The sequence below is a fragment of the Desmodus rotundus genome, chromosome 3, assembly GCF_022682495.2.
Source record: "Desmodus rotundus isolate HL8 chromosome 3, HLdesRot8A.1, whole genome shotgun sequence".
Lineage (NCBI taxonomy): Eukaryota > Metazoa > Chordata > Mammalia > Chiroptera > Phyllostomidae > Desmodus > Desmodus rotundus.
The window spans coordinates 14218877-14233865 of NC_071389.1; the positions used below are offsets into that span (position 1 = coordinate 14218877).

Consider the following 14989-nt stretch of genomic DNA (forward strand, 5'->3'; position numbering starts at 1 on the left):
CCCGCCTCCCGTCCCATAAGGCCCTGCTCCGGAAACTTCACTGTCTCTTCCTGTTTCTCATCATGGCGGTGAGTGTCTGAGTCTCGGCTTAGCGTCCCTTCATCCGCCTCCATCCTCGGCCGGCCGAGCGTCCGAGGGGCCCCTCGTCCGCGGCCCGAGGAGCAGGGTGCCCTCGGTACTGGCCGTGCTGCAGCTTCAGAGCCTTGCGGGCCGAGAGCGCGGGACCGGCCTTTTCGCCCCTCACCTACGCTCCTGGGAGCGGGCCCGGGGCAGCCTTCCGGAAGGCTCAGAAGCATGGGCCCGTGGGCTGCGGCGAGAGCGAGCGGCTCGAAGGAATGGGTCTGCGCCACGGGGTGGACCTGTGTCCGGTCCCGGGGACGTGAGACTTGGCCGGTGCTAGGGAACCTCCGCCGGGACCTCCGCTAAGGGAAGGGGCCGGCCTTTGGCTGCAGCCGCGGGGCTGTTTCGGAATGGGCTGCGGCCGTGGTGCCACGTGTTTCCTCCTCCCTCATCAATCCTCTTTTATCCCATCGGCCTTATAATGGGGCGCTCCCTGTCACCCTCCACGTTGAGCCTCTTGGGGCTCACCCTCAGTGTTTGTTGTCTGTAACCTTGACACTCGGTACCTGCTGTCAGTTCCTGGTCTCCCATTCCGTGCGTGGAGGAAGAAACTAGATCCCGAGCTGTCTTCTTCCTCCGTGCCTCCCCAGCAAACACAGTGACACTAAATTTTTAGGGCTTTCGGTACGATTTGGGATGAGCAGGAATAAATGTGCACAGTATAAAAACACCGGGCTCGCAGCTGTGGCGGGTTGAGTGTGCTGACCGCTGTGCTTCCTCCTTACAGCAGGATCAAGGCGAAAAGGAGAACCCCATGCGCGAACTGCGCATCCGCAAGCTCTGTCTCAACATCTGCGTGGGGGAAAGTGGGGACAGACTGACCCGGGCAGCCAAGGTCCTGGAGCAGCTCACGGGCCAGACCCCTGTGTTCTCCAAAGGTAAGTGGCAGGCGTGAAGGGGGCTGGAGGCTCGCCATGCCTGGGTGTCTCTCTCAAGCCTGTTACGTGCCCGTTTTGACACTGACAGTTGACATCCCTTAAAAACATCATCTTCCCGAGCTGCCCGAGAAGTATCTTCCTTTTATGATTGCTTGTGGCATTGGAGTACAGGTTTTATGTGAGCAGGGACTAAGACTGGCCCCCAAGCAAAGATTTTCCAAGTAAGGGATGAGGGTAGGGTGGAAATGCTGGGGAAGCAGTGAGTGCTAGTGGGTCTGACTGGCAGGTAACGCTGTCTAGGCTTGGTGAGAACGGGGTAAAGTTGTGTTGCTTTAGGATAGGGGGATGGGCAAGTCCTTGGGGTCAAATGCCACCTCGCTTTACCAACTGTGATCTTAATGCAAGTGAGCCTCTCAAAACCTCCACTGTTAAACCCGGATGGCAGTACAGTAAGGTTTTAGTGAACATCAGCTATTGTTATTCTAAGGTTTTGTTTTCTGTAGACACAATGATCATCTTTCTTTTTAGGGGCCTATTCTGGTTGTGAACTTGCCCTTCCCTAGGCTTTGACATTATGACGAGCTCTTCATTCCTTAAATGTGGCTGAGTGACTTGGAAGCTGGGGTGGGGGGATCTATTTTCTGTTACAGATGAAACCAGTTTAGAGATGTAGGTGACACTGGTTAAAACTCCACCACTTAGAGTGTGGCTAGTAGGTTCTTACTACCTGTTTGGAGTCGTGGAGATGGTGTTCTGGGGACTAGGCGATGGGAATATGGCAACACCTGACTCCTTGTCACCCTCTGCCTGCAGCCAGATACACCGTCAGATCCTTCGGCATCAGGAGAAATGAAAAGATTGCCGTGCACTGCACGGTCCGTGGGGCTAAGGCAGAAGAGATCCTGGAGAAAGGTCTGAAGGTGAGGCTGCTCCCGTCGTGGGCTAATAACGCTAAGGAGCACCAGCTTCACGCATGCAGATACTTACAGTGGCTTTAGTTAAACTAGTGTACTGTATTTTCTTGAAGCATAATTGACATGTAACATTGTATTAGCTTTAGGCGTACAGTAGGATGATATTTGCATACACTGAAATGAGCACGATAATCCTAATTACTATCTGTCACTGTATAAAGTTAAAAATATTTTTTTGTGATGAGAAAACTCTTAAGAGTTTTCTGTTAGCAACTTTGAAACGCACAGCACAATATTATGAACTCTAGTGATCGTGGGTGTTACATCCCCGTGACCGACTTGTTTCATGACTGGAAGTTTGTATCTTTTGACACCCCCCCCCCCATTTTGCCCCCCTCATTGGCAACCACAAATCTGTTCTTTGTTATCTAGTAGGAGTTTTGGGGTTTTTTTAGATTCCATGTATAAGTGAAATCATGGTGTTTCCCTGACTTACTTCACTGAGCATAATACCCTCAAGGTCCACAGCATTGTTGCCGATGGCAAGATTTCGTTCTTTTTCACTGGCTGAGTGGTAATTCCAGTAGTGTTGTGTGTGCACGAGACCACATGCCACATTGTTATCCGTTCACCCTCATTGCACACTTAGGTTGTTTCCATATCTTGGTTGTTGTAAATGATGCTACAGTGAACATGGGGTTGCGTGTGTCTTTTCATTTTTGGGGGGCCTCCGTACTGTTTCTTCACGGTGGCTGCACCTGTGCACGTTCCCACCAACAGTGTGCCAGGGTTTCCTGTCCTCCACACCCTGACAACACTTGCTGCCTTTTCTGGTGGTAGCCGTTCTGGGTGGTGCGAGGTGTCGCCTGATCGTGGTCTTGATTTGCTCTTCCCTAACGGTTAGTGATGCACCTCTTCGTGTCCCTGTTGGCCATCTGTGTGTGTGTATGCACTTCTGAGGGCTCTTCCTTAGAGAAGTTTAACCCTGCATTTGGCAGGGTGGAACTATATGCTCTTCGATGCTGTCTCTGGGTTTTGCCCTGCACTTTGAAAGTTGGGAAAGCTCTGTGAAATCCATAGTTGGGATGCGACTTGGTGTAGTGGGGAAATCTAATTTTGTTTCTGGCCAAATTGTATTTCTGGGGTGCTGGGTGCTGCAAGCTAAGCTAGTTCTTTCGGGGGAATTTGCATTGACAAGGAGTGTGATTGCTACATTTGTCTCCTCAGGTGCGGGAATATGAGTTAAGAAAAAACAACTTCTCAGATACTGGCAACTTCGGTTTCGGGATCCAGGAGCACATCGATCTGGGGATCAAATATGACCCGAGCATCGGTATCTATGGCCTGGACTTCTACGTGGTATGCACGCTTACTGGTTCCCACTCTGTGTGTGAGGGGTGTGGGGTCTGCTGCTGCTTTATTTCACGCGTGCTGTTGTGATGTTCAGATGTTGGGTTGAAGCTTGGAGTGCTGTCTGCCTTTGTCTTTCCCTTTGGAAGATGGACCTTGTTTGTGACGGGTGTAGGGAGGCAGCACAGAGCTAGATGGACAAGATCACTGCTGTCGTGAAGCTTAAAGACTAGGATGTAGCAACCACCGGCACGGGCGTAAGGGTGGATGACGAAGCTATTTTGTCTAGCCAGGGACCTGAAAATTTGAACGATGGTGTTGGGCACCTCATTTGGTTGCACTGAGGCTCTCGAGGGCTCCTCCGGGCTCCTTGTACCCTCTGGGCGGGGCTTCCATCCTGAGGGCGGGTTTGGTGATGTGGCTGGTTTGTATCCGGTGGGGATTTCAGTGGAGGAATGACTGTGTTACTGCAATGCTTTGGTCCAACCATCACACTAAATAGCAAAAACCAGAAGACCTGAAAGATGACAGCACCCTCGTTAGATTTGAGTGTCCAAATAGTAATGAGCGTTGGGTGCTCACTGGGAATCTGGGAACAACAAACCCAGTTTAAGGATTTTGAAGCTGAAGTGGAAGGAGAGAAGTGTTTGTGCTTCTCAGAGTTTTAAGTTTTCTACAATGCTCGTGTAATAAGACTGTTCTTAATACTATTTTTAAGAATAAAAGTGCTCTGGAGATTGGGAAGCAGTAGTGGCGAATCCTTAGCTACCACTGGAAGTTAGGTAGGGAGGGGGGCAGGTGCAGTGAGTTCCAGCCCGCAAAGCAAACCTAAACTATAATGATGTGTCGTCCCGGATGCTGGTCACAGTTCCATCAGACCCTGAGATCAAGGGTCCAGAATTCACTGGGCCACCAATGGCTCTTGAAGATTGGCCTCTCCGATGTGTGAGTCTTGTCTGTCTGCTCTTGACCCTGAGCTGGCTGGGTGACTGTTGGTTATTCCTGGGCAGGTGCTGGGTAGGCCAGGTTTCAGCATCGCAGACAAGAAACGCAGGACAGGCTGCATTGGGGCCAAACACAGAATCAGCAAAGAGGAGGCCATGCGCTGGTTCCAACAGAAGGTAAAGTTGATTTATCTCAGGTGAAATGGTGGAATGTGGTGAGTGGAGTTGGGATTTGGGGGTGCAGAATCCATCGCCATTAGGTGGGTAGCTTTGAAGGTAGAATATTTGGGCAGCTTGGCGAGTGGGGACTTCCAGAGTTAATGGTTTAAAAGAACACCCAGAATCAGCCTTTTCCCACCCCAGTGAGTGCTTGGTAGCTCAAAGGGGGAAAATACAGCTTTAACAAGAGCCCCCTTTTTCTTAGTTTATAGTGCGGTTGAGCACAGTGTAGCAGTTGTTAAAACTGGCCGGCTTCTTGTTTAGTCCAAAATGGGTGTGGGACTCAGAGCCAAGTTCATGTATCAGGTTTGAATTCTCAGATGAAGCTTTAGCCATTGCTGCAATCTTTGCTGTTGCCTCCTGTTCTGAAAAAAATAAAATCTCTTCTCTTTCAGTATGATGGGATCATCCTTCCTGGCAAATAAATTCCTGTTTCTATCCAAAAGGCCAATAAAAAATTTTCAGTGAAATGTACGTTACTGTGTGTGTTCTATGAAAGGAGCCTGGCCATATTCAAGTCCTTGGACTTCAAGCGACTTAAAGCTTCGATGGGAATAGCTGGTAACAACCCCGTCTTCCTCTGAGTGGATGCCCGTGTTTCCTGGCACATCTAAGCCTGAGCTTCCCAGCATTGCCTGTGCCCACCGCACCTTTGTTGATAGGCTGTGGTGCAGTAGGCATTGGAAGTGGGTTTTAGAGGGGAAGGTATGATTGGGGCTGGGATTAGAGCCTTGATTAAAGGTGGGGTGCAGTGCTCCCACGTTCCTGGAGGCTCCCCTTTACTCCGATTCTTTTCTTCACTAGAGATTTTACTAACACTGATGTCTGGTGAAGGGATCACAGGCTTTGGTGTGATGCTTGGGGTTAACTTTTGGTTTAACTGTTCACTCAGTTTTCCTTTAAAATGAGTCTCTAATGCTGTTGAGAGGCTGTGTAAGTGTAGGAGAGGGTGGTCTTGGAGGCACATTGCCTGGATTCAATTTCCCACCCTGTCTTTTAGATGTTAACCTAAAACAAGTTAATCTCTCGGCCTCGGTTTTCTCATCTGTATCACGGAGGCAATAGTAACAGTAATATCCCTCCCAGGGTCTAGACTTGGACCAGGCACACAGTGTTCAGAAAGGGTGAATTTTGTGTTTCGGAGAAATGTTTCTCCTCACCAGTTGGCTGGCCCACCCCCAGCCCTGCTTTGGCATGGAAGTGGCACTTCTCTGCTTGTACATTTCCAGGTCACTGAAGCAGTGACGTTCAAAAGCCACTCTTTCTCTGACCATAAACACAATACTTGGCCAGGGGTTCACAGCCGTCACTCCTGGGTTTACGTTCTGAGCACATGTGAATAAAGTTTAGTAACCTGCTCTGCTGTGACTAACGAGTTCGGTTGTCCTTGGGCCGCTTCTCATTGCTGCTCATTGTTCTGTCACCTGTTAGCTGTCTTCGTAGGTGTTTTTAAAACCCCGCTTGCCTGGTGTGCCTAATGTTTTATGGAAATGTGGTTTATTTTGTCTTCCTGATAATAAAGTCTTCTTATCCAACAGGACCAGACTCAGTAGGTTAAAGTAGGGATCATGTACTTTGTATTAGAATGTTGGTGTGCACTCGTTCTCAACCTTCCTGTAGGGCCAGGGCTGTATCACCTTGTAAGTGGAGTGAAAACTTGTGAAGGAGTCTTGCTTCCTGTGATTCAGCTTCCTTTTCAGAGGGGGAGCCTAACTCATTTTAACTTCTGTAATTACACTAACAACTACTGCTGGAATAAATATTTTTGAGAATAAACTTCAAAAAAAAATTTATTGATTGATTTTAGAGAGAGGGAGGGAGAGAGAAACAATGATTTGTTGTTCCACTTTATGCATTCATTCGTTGCCTCTCGTACGCACCCTGACCCACGGATCGAACCCGCAACCCTGGCGAATCAGGATGACACTATCCAACTGAGCTTACCTGGCCAGGGCGAGAACAGACTAACTCCTGGCGAGCGTCTCGCTAACGTGTGGGGTGATGGGTGCTGTGGGGAGTCAGCATGCTCTACACGGAGATGGAGAGCACTTGCTAGTTCTGTCTAAAGCATCGCAGAAACGTGTGGGGAGTGGGAGTCCCTCTAATGTTACTCCTGTCTGTGTACTTGACTGGCAGCCACTTGCTGTGTGTAGCCTGTTTTCATTAGTATTACTATTTAATTTTAACAGCATCAACCCGTCTGCCCCCCTTTTGTTTAAGTCCTCACTTGAGAATATGTTTATTGATTCGGGAGGGAGAAACATCCATCGGTGGCTCCCACATGTACCTGACCCGGGCTCGAACCCACAACCTTTTCGTGTATAGGACAACATTCCAACCAGCGAGCCACAGGGTTGGGGTGACTTCCCCATTTTAAAATTAAACTGCCTGGGTTCCTGGCCCAGTCAGAAAAGGACTCTTGAGATTCCAGGCATCTAAGGATTTCAGTCGTAGCTCTAGCAGTACTCGAGGTGGGTCATGAAACAAACCTCTTGGGGACCGGAGCAGGTGGGCGCTCGTCCCTAGCCAGAGCAGCGCAGTCATTACCAGGAGAGCTCACCCTCTGCTGTGGCTAAAGCTTGGTCCCAAGCAAATCCTGCCCTTAGGCCTCAAGCATTGACGTTTGGGCTGAGTGTGCTAGTGAGTTGATGGGATTCTGCGTGCGGAACTTTTACTGAGATCTGCGGGTGACTTGTATGCCCACACTAAATAGAGTGTAGAAGCACTGCCCACAACTAACGCCGGAACAACCTGGGGCGGGTATGATATCCCAGGGGAGTTCTTAAATAAATTTAGTTTTGTGAAATTCTTGCTGTGTGGTTATTCTCATTTCTTCAGCTGCTACCCATGAAAACTTTGGTCCATGTTAAGTGACCCTGTGCCCCCATGTCCCATGGGGGTTGTCTGCAGAATAAGTGTCCCGGGTGGGCATCTGTCTATGTCCTGTGCTAGGCCCAGAAATACTGGGTGTTACTTTGCCGATTGAATGTCTAGTCCTGTAGTTACCCTCCAGGGCAATAATAACACCTACCCTCATCCTGGGGTATTTGAAGATTGGTGGCTGTGGCCTTCCGATGATCACTGTTACTAGGGTTGGTGTTTGGATTGCCTAGAGGTCAGGTAGCTAAACATTCTGCCACGTGGGGAGGATACAACTATGTGAAGTGCTGTGGGGTAGGTACAGGGTGGTCACCGGTACTTCAGCAGCAGACAGGTTGGGGCCAGTCAGCTGTGTAAACACTAGGGGGTCCTGGTCAGTCCGACTGAGAAACAGCAGGAAGACCATACACTAGAACGAGCAAGGGGAGAGGAGAGAAGTCGATTAGATCAGGCTAGTGAGGGGCCAGATCCCAGAACCCACCAGTGGAGGCTCTGGCAGGTGCAGTGGGACACTAGAAGGGGGGAAATTGGGCACAACTGGGGAGGCCACTTAGCTCATTGTACTTGGCATTTTTATCTACATAGGATGGCTAAAAGGGAGAGGTCAAAAACCAGGTGAGAGTAGTAGAGCTTTCTCTTCAAAGATGTAATCAAAACCTGAGAAAATCGTGTGTACATGCATATGTTACTGTTTTGAACTGTTAATAGAAAATATCAAGTTCACAAGGACTGTTTATGCTAAATAACTAATCAGAAGTCATACGTGACAGTCACAGGACTAAGGACAGTAGGCTCTCTCCCCCAAAGGAAACAGTAGCTAGCAAACATTGCTAATTGGGTTTACCTTGTAGGGTTTTTTGTTGTTGTTGTTTTTTAAAGATTTTATTTATTGTTAGAGTGGGAGGGGAGAGAGAGATGTGAGAGAGAAACATTGATCAGTTGCATGTTGTAGGTGCCCCAGCCGGGGACTGAACCTGCAGCCTAGGTGTGTGTGCGGACTGGGAATTCAACTGGCGACCTTTTCACTTTGTGGGATGATGCTCAACCAACTGAGCCACAGCTGGCAGGGCTAGGCTTTTTTTTTTTTTTTTTTGGAACGTAATTGAAACTAGCTATAATTTTAATTTGCTTTTTTCCTCTTAATTATGTTCTCATGTTACAGTGGCTTTGTAATCTGCCATCTTCGGGATGTGCAGGACACAGTGCCTTGTCTACGCAGACAGCACTCAGTGTCGGGAATGTCAGGTCCGTAGAGCTGCCCGGGAAAGGCTCTCTTTGTCCCGCTGCCTGGCCCTCTGTCCAGCAGCCGTAAGGTCCTTGCGTGGTATCTTCAAGCCGTTAGAGGGTGTGGTATAGTGGACAGTGCTGAGCTGGGCAAGGTCACGCGTGTTCTCATTTCTCTGCTTCCCCTGCTAGCCTCGTGGCAGAGGCAAGTTGACAGGCAAACGGCAGTCTTTCCGGCCCTGTAGAGCAGACGCCTGTTGGGTTTTGTGCGTGACCCTTTATCTTCTGAATCTTGTGCTTTTTCGTTTTGCTAAAGTTTAACCACCGGCTAGTCCCAATCTGTTAAACCCCACACACGGGCTGAAGTGCTCCAGCCAGCCCGTGCGTGCGGACCACATGAGGACGCCGTCAGAGGCCTGCGTCCTAAAGGGTTAAGGCCCCAGCTTCTTAGGTGAGTGGTGAAGTCTAGGCCCACAAACCACCCACAAACAGGTTAAGCTGCCTACCGCTAGGGACCTAGCTGGTGCCTGGGGGTACAGAACCACTTTTAGAGCAGCTTGTTATGGAAACCAGTTTGTAATTGTCTGAGGGGAATCCAGCCCAAGGCACCCAGGGGCACCAGGAAGGCTGATCTTGACTGTTCAAGGTGCAAGTACCGGAGAGGTTAGGAAACAAATGCAGATGGTTTGTTTTCACAAATCTGAACAAAATGGTGAGTTGTGATTGTACCAATTGAGGAGCTTAAGTAACTTTTAAGATGCTATGTAATTACATTTGTCACTTGATTTGATTTGCCATGTGGTGAATACATCAGTTACCTAGTTTCTGAAAGTAGCTTGAAAGGCAAAAGCATTCAACAATTTAGGCAGAAAATAATGTTCTGGACTCCCCCAGTTACCGTGGTAAACATAACATTTTGGTAACAAGATTTCGACCCTTTCAACACTGTGGTGGCTGTCTGGAAGTGGTTTCCTACAGTGTGTTTCTGTCTTTTGCATTTTATTATTTTTTTATTTTTTATTTTTAGAGAGGAGGAGGGAGGGAGAAAGAGAGGGAGAGACACATTGATGCGAGGGAGATACATTGATTGGTTGCCTTCCGTACACGTCCTGACCAGGGACCCGGCTGCAACCCATGCATGTTCCCTGACCTGGGATTAGCCCACTGACCCTTTGCTTTCCAGGACAATGCCCAACCAACGGAGCCACACTGGTGAGGGCTAAGTGTGCAGTTTTTGAAAAACTCTGCTGTACAATGTGCACCAGACTTGGGTGCACCAAGATGTACAAACTCATCTTGGATTTCTTATTTCTCTGAATTCAGTTTCTTTTTTATCTGGTAATCAGGGACACACGTTCCTACCTGACTTGGTTATTGCGAGCAGTACAAATAAGGTGAGAGACGCAATGAGACCAGCAGTCACTATCGTCAGTTCCCTCCGTGTTTAGGAGGGTCACCCTAGCAGCGGCGCACAGAGACGGGACAGAGGCAGAGTGTTTCACCCCGTTCCTGACATGAGACGATGGGGCCGGAAGTGAGGGAGTTGGAGAGGGGATGGCGAGTCGAGCTAGCTGAGTGATAACCTGGGATTTGCAAATTTTAGTCAAAATTACTGCTGTTTGCAAGCAGCCCCGAAAGTTCATAGCAGATTTTAATTTGCGATTTCGCTGAGACACCCTCACCAGTGTCTGTTGTGAAAATCATTTGCTAGTGAGGGCGATGGAGGTGAAGGGAAAATGAAGCAGTCCAAGGAAAATGGTTTCTGAGACAGAAACCAATTTTGACTGAAGCATGGAGGTCAGCTTCTGCAGACTTGGATCCCTGGTGTGAGGTGGCCTCTGTGGGCAGAGCACTGTGTACTCCGCGGCAGAGAGGGAGAGCCATTTGTTTTCATCATCTTCATCCGCTGTAGAAATTACTCATCCAAGGAGAAGGAAAAGGTCAGGCAGAAACTGAAAGGAGAATGTAATAGCTCTACAAAGCGCTGTAGTCCTGGGTTTACATAATCAGTGAGTATCGAAAGCTCCCCTCCACCCCAGTTATAATTGATTTTGTATCTTGCTCTTTCTCTTTTTTTGTCCTTTTTTTCTTATTTTTATTACATATTTTGGACATAATTAGATGGAAGTATAATTCTCAAAAAGTTTCCTATCCCTCCAGAATGTTGTGTTTTCTATAGATTGATTTTATCAATATTAGCATCCTGGTTATGATATTATACTATACTTTTTCAAAAACATTACCATTGGTGCCCTGGCTGGTGTAGCTCAGTGTGGGTTGGTCATTGTCCTGCAAACCAAAAGGTCACCAGTTTGACTCCTGGTCAGGGCCCATGCCTGGGTTGTGGGCCAGGTCCCCAGCTGGGGGTACGCAAGATGCAACCAATTGATGTTTCTCTCGCACATCGATGTTTCTCTTCCTCTCTTTCTCCCTTCCCTTCTCTCTAAAAATAAATAAATAATCTTAAAAAGTATATATTAGCATCAGGGAAAACTGGGCGTAGTGTACAGGGATCTATGTTTTTACAACCACATGTGAGTCTACAATTATTTCAATAAAATTTCCAATTAAAAAATTAGCGAGCTCTTGTATACCTTTCACCCAGTTTCCCTTGATAGTAATGACTTTTGTAACCGTAGTAAAATGATCCCAACTCAGAAGTTGGAGTTGATACAACACTACAGACTTGTGGACTTCACCAGCTTTTCCGCTAATGGCCTTGTCTGTTCCAGGATCCAGCCTGGGTCCCGCATTGCACTTAGCTTTAGTCTCATCCACCCTGCAATAGTGTTTAGTCTTTCCTTTTCTTTCGTGACGTGGGTACTTTGGAAGAATACAATCCATTGCTTTGTAGAATACCCCTCAGTGTGGGTTTGTGTGGTGTTCTCTCGCATTTGGACTGAGTTAGTGCATTTTGGGGAAGAACGCAGAGGTGATGTGCCTTCTCAGTGCATCATTACCAGGGGACATGTGATGTAGATAAGTTACTGAACAGTAGGAGGAGGAGAAAGGATCTGACCTCAGCGACTTTGGAAAATAGTGTTTGATTGGGAACCGTAAGGCTAAAGACAAAGGAGCGGCACCCAAACCCGTATTCCAGTTGGTAAATTTGTTGATGACAGTGGGGGCAGGGGAAGAGAGGAGGAGGAGTCTAAGTTAGAAATTCTGAAATTGCTTTTTACTTATCCTGGTTATTGAGCAATAAGTAAATATATTGTGGGTGATGAGAACCAGGTGTCCTAGTGTTGAAAAAGAAGTAAACCAGAGAATGACCAGTACGCAAAGGGGAAATGCCGGAGAGAACCCGGTGGTGCTGGATGAGAGACGCAGTATTGGCTAGAACTTGATACGGAGATGAGTGTGTGTGTGTGGGGGGGGGGGGGGTTAGTGTAAATGCATACATTTCCTAGCTCTTCCTGTTGGTGAGGCCCAGGAACACCACCAGGTACCCCGGTCACCACCTTAACCAAGGGATCGATCAGGGTTAACATCACCAGTAACAAACACTAACATCATGATGTATGTTTTTATGCTTTATTTATTTCTTTATTTAAAAAAGATTTTATTTTTTTGAAAGAGGGCAAAGAAGGAAGAAAGGGAGAGAAACATTGATGTGCAAGGGAAAGGCCTCTCACAAGCCCCCAAACCCAACCAGGGGCCTGGCCCGCAACCCAGGCATGTGCCCCAACTGGGAGTCAAACCGGCGACCTCTTGGTTCATAGACTGGTGCTCAACCCACTTAGCCACACCAGCCAGGGCATGATGTATGTTTTTAAAAGGTTAGTTGTGAGGAGAGCAGACAGTAGGGCAAAGAATGGATGAGGAAGTGAGAGTGAGCGGCTGGGACTAGGTTGGTAGCAGTGAAAATGGGGTGAGCAGGGCGGGGTTCTGGATAGTTGAGTCCGCATTTGTTCGGAGAGTGGATTGGCAGGATTTGTGGGTGGGTTGGAAAAGCGGTCTGAGAGAAGGGTGTCCTGAGTTCTTGGCTTGCACAGCTGGGCCAATGGCCGTGCTAGTTCCCAGTGCGGAAAGACTGCAAAAGGAGGAGGTTTCAGGACAGAAAATCAGGAGTTTCATGGTACATATATTTTACCACAATTTTAAAAAGTAATACATTTCAGACCCAGTCTTTTTTTATTTTTTTATTTTTTGAGAGAGGAAGGGAGATAGAAACATCTGTTTGTTGTTCCACTTGTTTATACATTTATTGGTTGATTCTTGTTATGTGCCCTGACCAGGGATAGAACCTGCAACCTTGGCATATCTGGAGGATGCTCTAACCAACAGAGCTACCCGGCCAGAACTTGAGACCCAATCTTGAAGAAGAAAATGAAGTAATTAAGAATTACAAAAAAAGATTTAACTCATATTTAACCAAAACAAGGCAGTACAAATAGTCACACGCTAGCCACACATGGTGAGCACCACACGGAGTGCCGCCTGACCTTGGGAGAGAAGACAGGCAGGCGAACTGGCTCTGGTGGGTGGGCTCTAGGGAACCAGGAGGGGCTTCCCCAAGATGTTGACATTTAAACTAAGCCCTGAAGAGGTAGGTTGGTGAAAGCAGGGTGGGTGTGCGTGGAGGACACACCTCCGCAGATGGGAGGAGCTGCAAGGGAAGGCCAAGAGCAGGACAGGCCCTCCGTGCAGTTGGGGAATCACCAGGTTTGTGTGCGCAGCACCTAGAGGGTGGGGGCAGGGTGGGGAGGGGAGGTTAGGCTTGCAGGGCCTTTCAAGGGATTCCAGGCTCCTCCCCCAGAGCAAGTGGAATGCCTCAAAGAGTTTGAGCAAGGAGTATTTCTTTCTAATTTGCAAGTCCCATTGACTTCATTGAGAATAAGTAGAAAGAAAAGGAGATTCAAGTTTACTGAGGGGTTACTGTGTGCTAGCTAGCTAGCTGCCATAGCTACCATTCAGCGGTCCCCAAGCACAACACTTGGCACCGACAAGGTGCTCAATAATGACCCTAGTGTTTGACTTTATAGGTGAGGCTCAGAGAGGTCAATCCATTTGACCCAAGACAGCGCTACACGTGGGATCCTGGGTTCTGTGTTTTAAAGGTCCTTCCTCAGACCTCCTCTGGTTGCTGTGCAACACCCACGGGGTGAGGCCACGTGGCCCAGGAGCTGTGCCAACCACAGCCCGTACCCCTGTCAGACCAGACGGTCAGAGCTAAAGCCCCATGTTTCCTTGGGCAAATGGCTCCGGCCTCTCTCCCAGACAGAGCCTTTTCCCTGGGCCCCTCCTCCCGAGAATGCTGTGGAGTGCACTCCTGGGCTCACGGTGTGGCAAAGGGGCAGCTGTTTGTGAGTATGACTTTGGATTTGTGACGGATATGGCCCCACAGGTGCCATATCCTGAGGCCCTTGTGGTGCAAGGCAGAGCCTAGGGCAGTTTCCTGCTTTCTTCTTGCAACTGTAAAGAATGATCACAAGCTCACTCTCTGACATTTCTTGGTGTCAGAAGTTCGAAATGGGTCTCAGTGGGCTATAAATCTAGGTGTCGCAGGGCTGTGCCCCTTTCCGGAGACTGAGAGGGGAATCCATTTACTGGGCCTTTTCCAGCTTCTAGAGGCCACCCCTGTTCCTTGGCTCCTGGCCCCCTTCCTCTGCCTTTGCCACCAGTGATCATTTCACTCCACCTCTGCTTCTGTGGCCCGTCTCTGGCTGATTCTTCTGCCTCCCTCTTTCACTTACAAGGATGTTTGAGATTACACTGGGTGCACCCAGATCATCCAGGACGACCTCTTTATCTCGAGGTCCCTTCCCACGTAAAATAACATACTCACAGGCCCCAGGGATGAGGCTGCGGATCCTGGGGGAAAGGGACATTGCTCTGCTTTCCACAGGCGGGAGGAAAAGGGTGTAGGTCAGGGGCTAGTTTTCCTTGTGCCACCACATTTCTAAGAACTCTGAGAATTCTAAATTCACTGTGCCCTCCAGATCACTGTCCTCCAGATCACTGTGGAGATATATTTGTCAAGGTAAGAGAATAGGATAGAAGCGATATTTAATGGTTTGTTAGTTTAATTTATAACTCGTAGATATTTATTTATCTGTCCTCCAATCCTCCTCCCGTCTGGCAACTATCAGTCTGTTCTCTGTATCTATAAGTCTTCTGTTCTTTTTTTTTTAAGAGAGGGAGAGAAACATCAATGTGTGTTTACCTCTAGTGTGCCCCCCACTGGGGACCTGGCCCACAACCCAGGCATGTGCCCTGACTGGGAATTGAACCAGTGACCCTTTGGTTCGAAGACCAGCACTTAATCCACTGAGCCACACCAGCCAGGGCATGTTTCTGTTTTGTTTGTTCATTTATATTGTTCCTTTAACTTTTAGATATTTAGACATATATATGGGCCTCTATTTCTGTTCCTCCCAACAGCCTTGCAAATATAGGAGTAAGCCTAATCCAAAGTCACATGCAAGCGAGTGCCTAAATTAGAATACACAAATTAGAA

The 14989-nt window shown here is 48.3% G+C and overlaps 1 protein-coding gene across 2 annotated transcripts; it reads left to right on the forward strand.

Annotated features, from left to right (window-relative positions):
• Positions 1-44: 44 nt before the first annotated feature.
• Positions 45-4899, forward strand: RPL11 (ribosomal protein L11). Of its 2 annotated transcripts, none has more exons than XM_045190660.2 (6): positions 45-68; positions 848-998; positions 1812-1918; positions 3140-3271; positions 4273-4383; positions 4821-4899. In XM_045190660.2, exons 1-6 carry the CDS (start codon positions 63-65, stop codon positions 4848-4850), a joined length of 537 nt encoding a protein of 178 aa, XP_045046595.1. In that variant the 5' UTR covers positions 45-62; the 3' UTR covers positions 4851-4899. The 2 variants fall into 2 exon arrangements, with proteins under 2 accessions (XP_045046595.1, XP_045046594.2); XM_045190659.2 differs by lacking the exon at positions 45-68 and adding an exon at positions 280-339.
• Positions 4900-14989: the final 10090 nt, after the last annotated feature.

Coding starts and splice junctions, on each gene's coding strand:
- RPL11 (XM_045190659.2), top strand. CDS start 295: ATGGGCCCGTGGGCTGCGGCGAGAGCGAGCGGCTCGAAGGAATGG. Junction 1,919..3,139: donor TCCTGGAGAAAGGTCTGAAG/GTGAGGCTGCTC, acceptor TTGTCTCCTCAG/GTGCGGGAATATGAGTTAAG. Junction 3,272..4,272: donor ATGGCCTGGACTTCTACGTG/GTATGCACGCTT, acceptor ATTCCTGGGCAG/GTGCTGGGTAGGCCAGGTTT.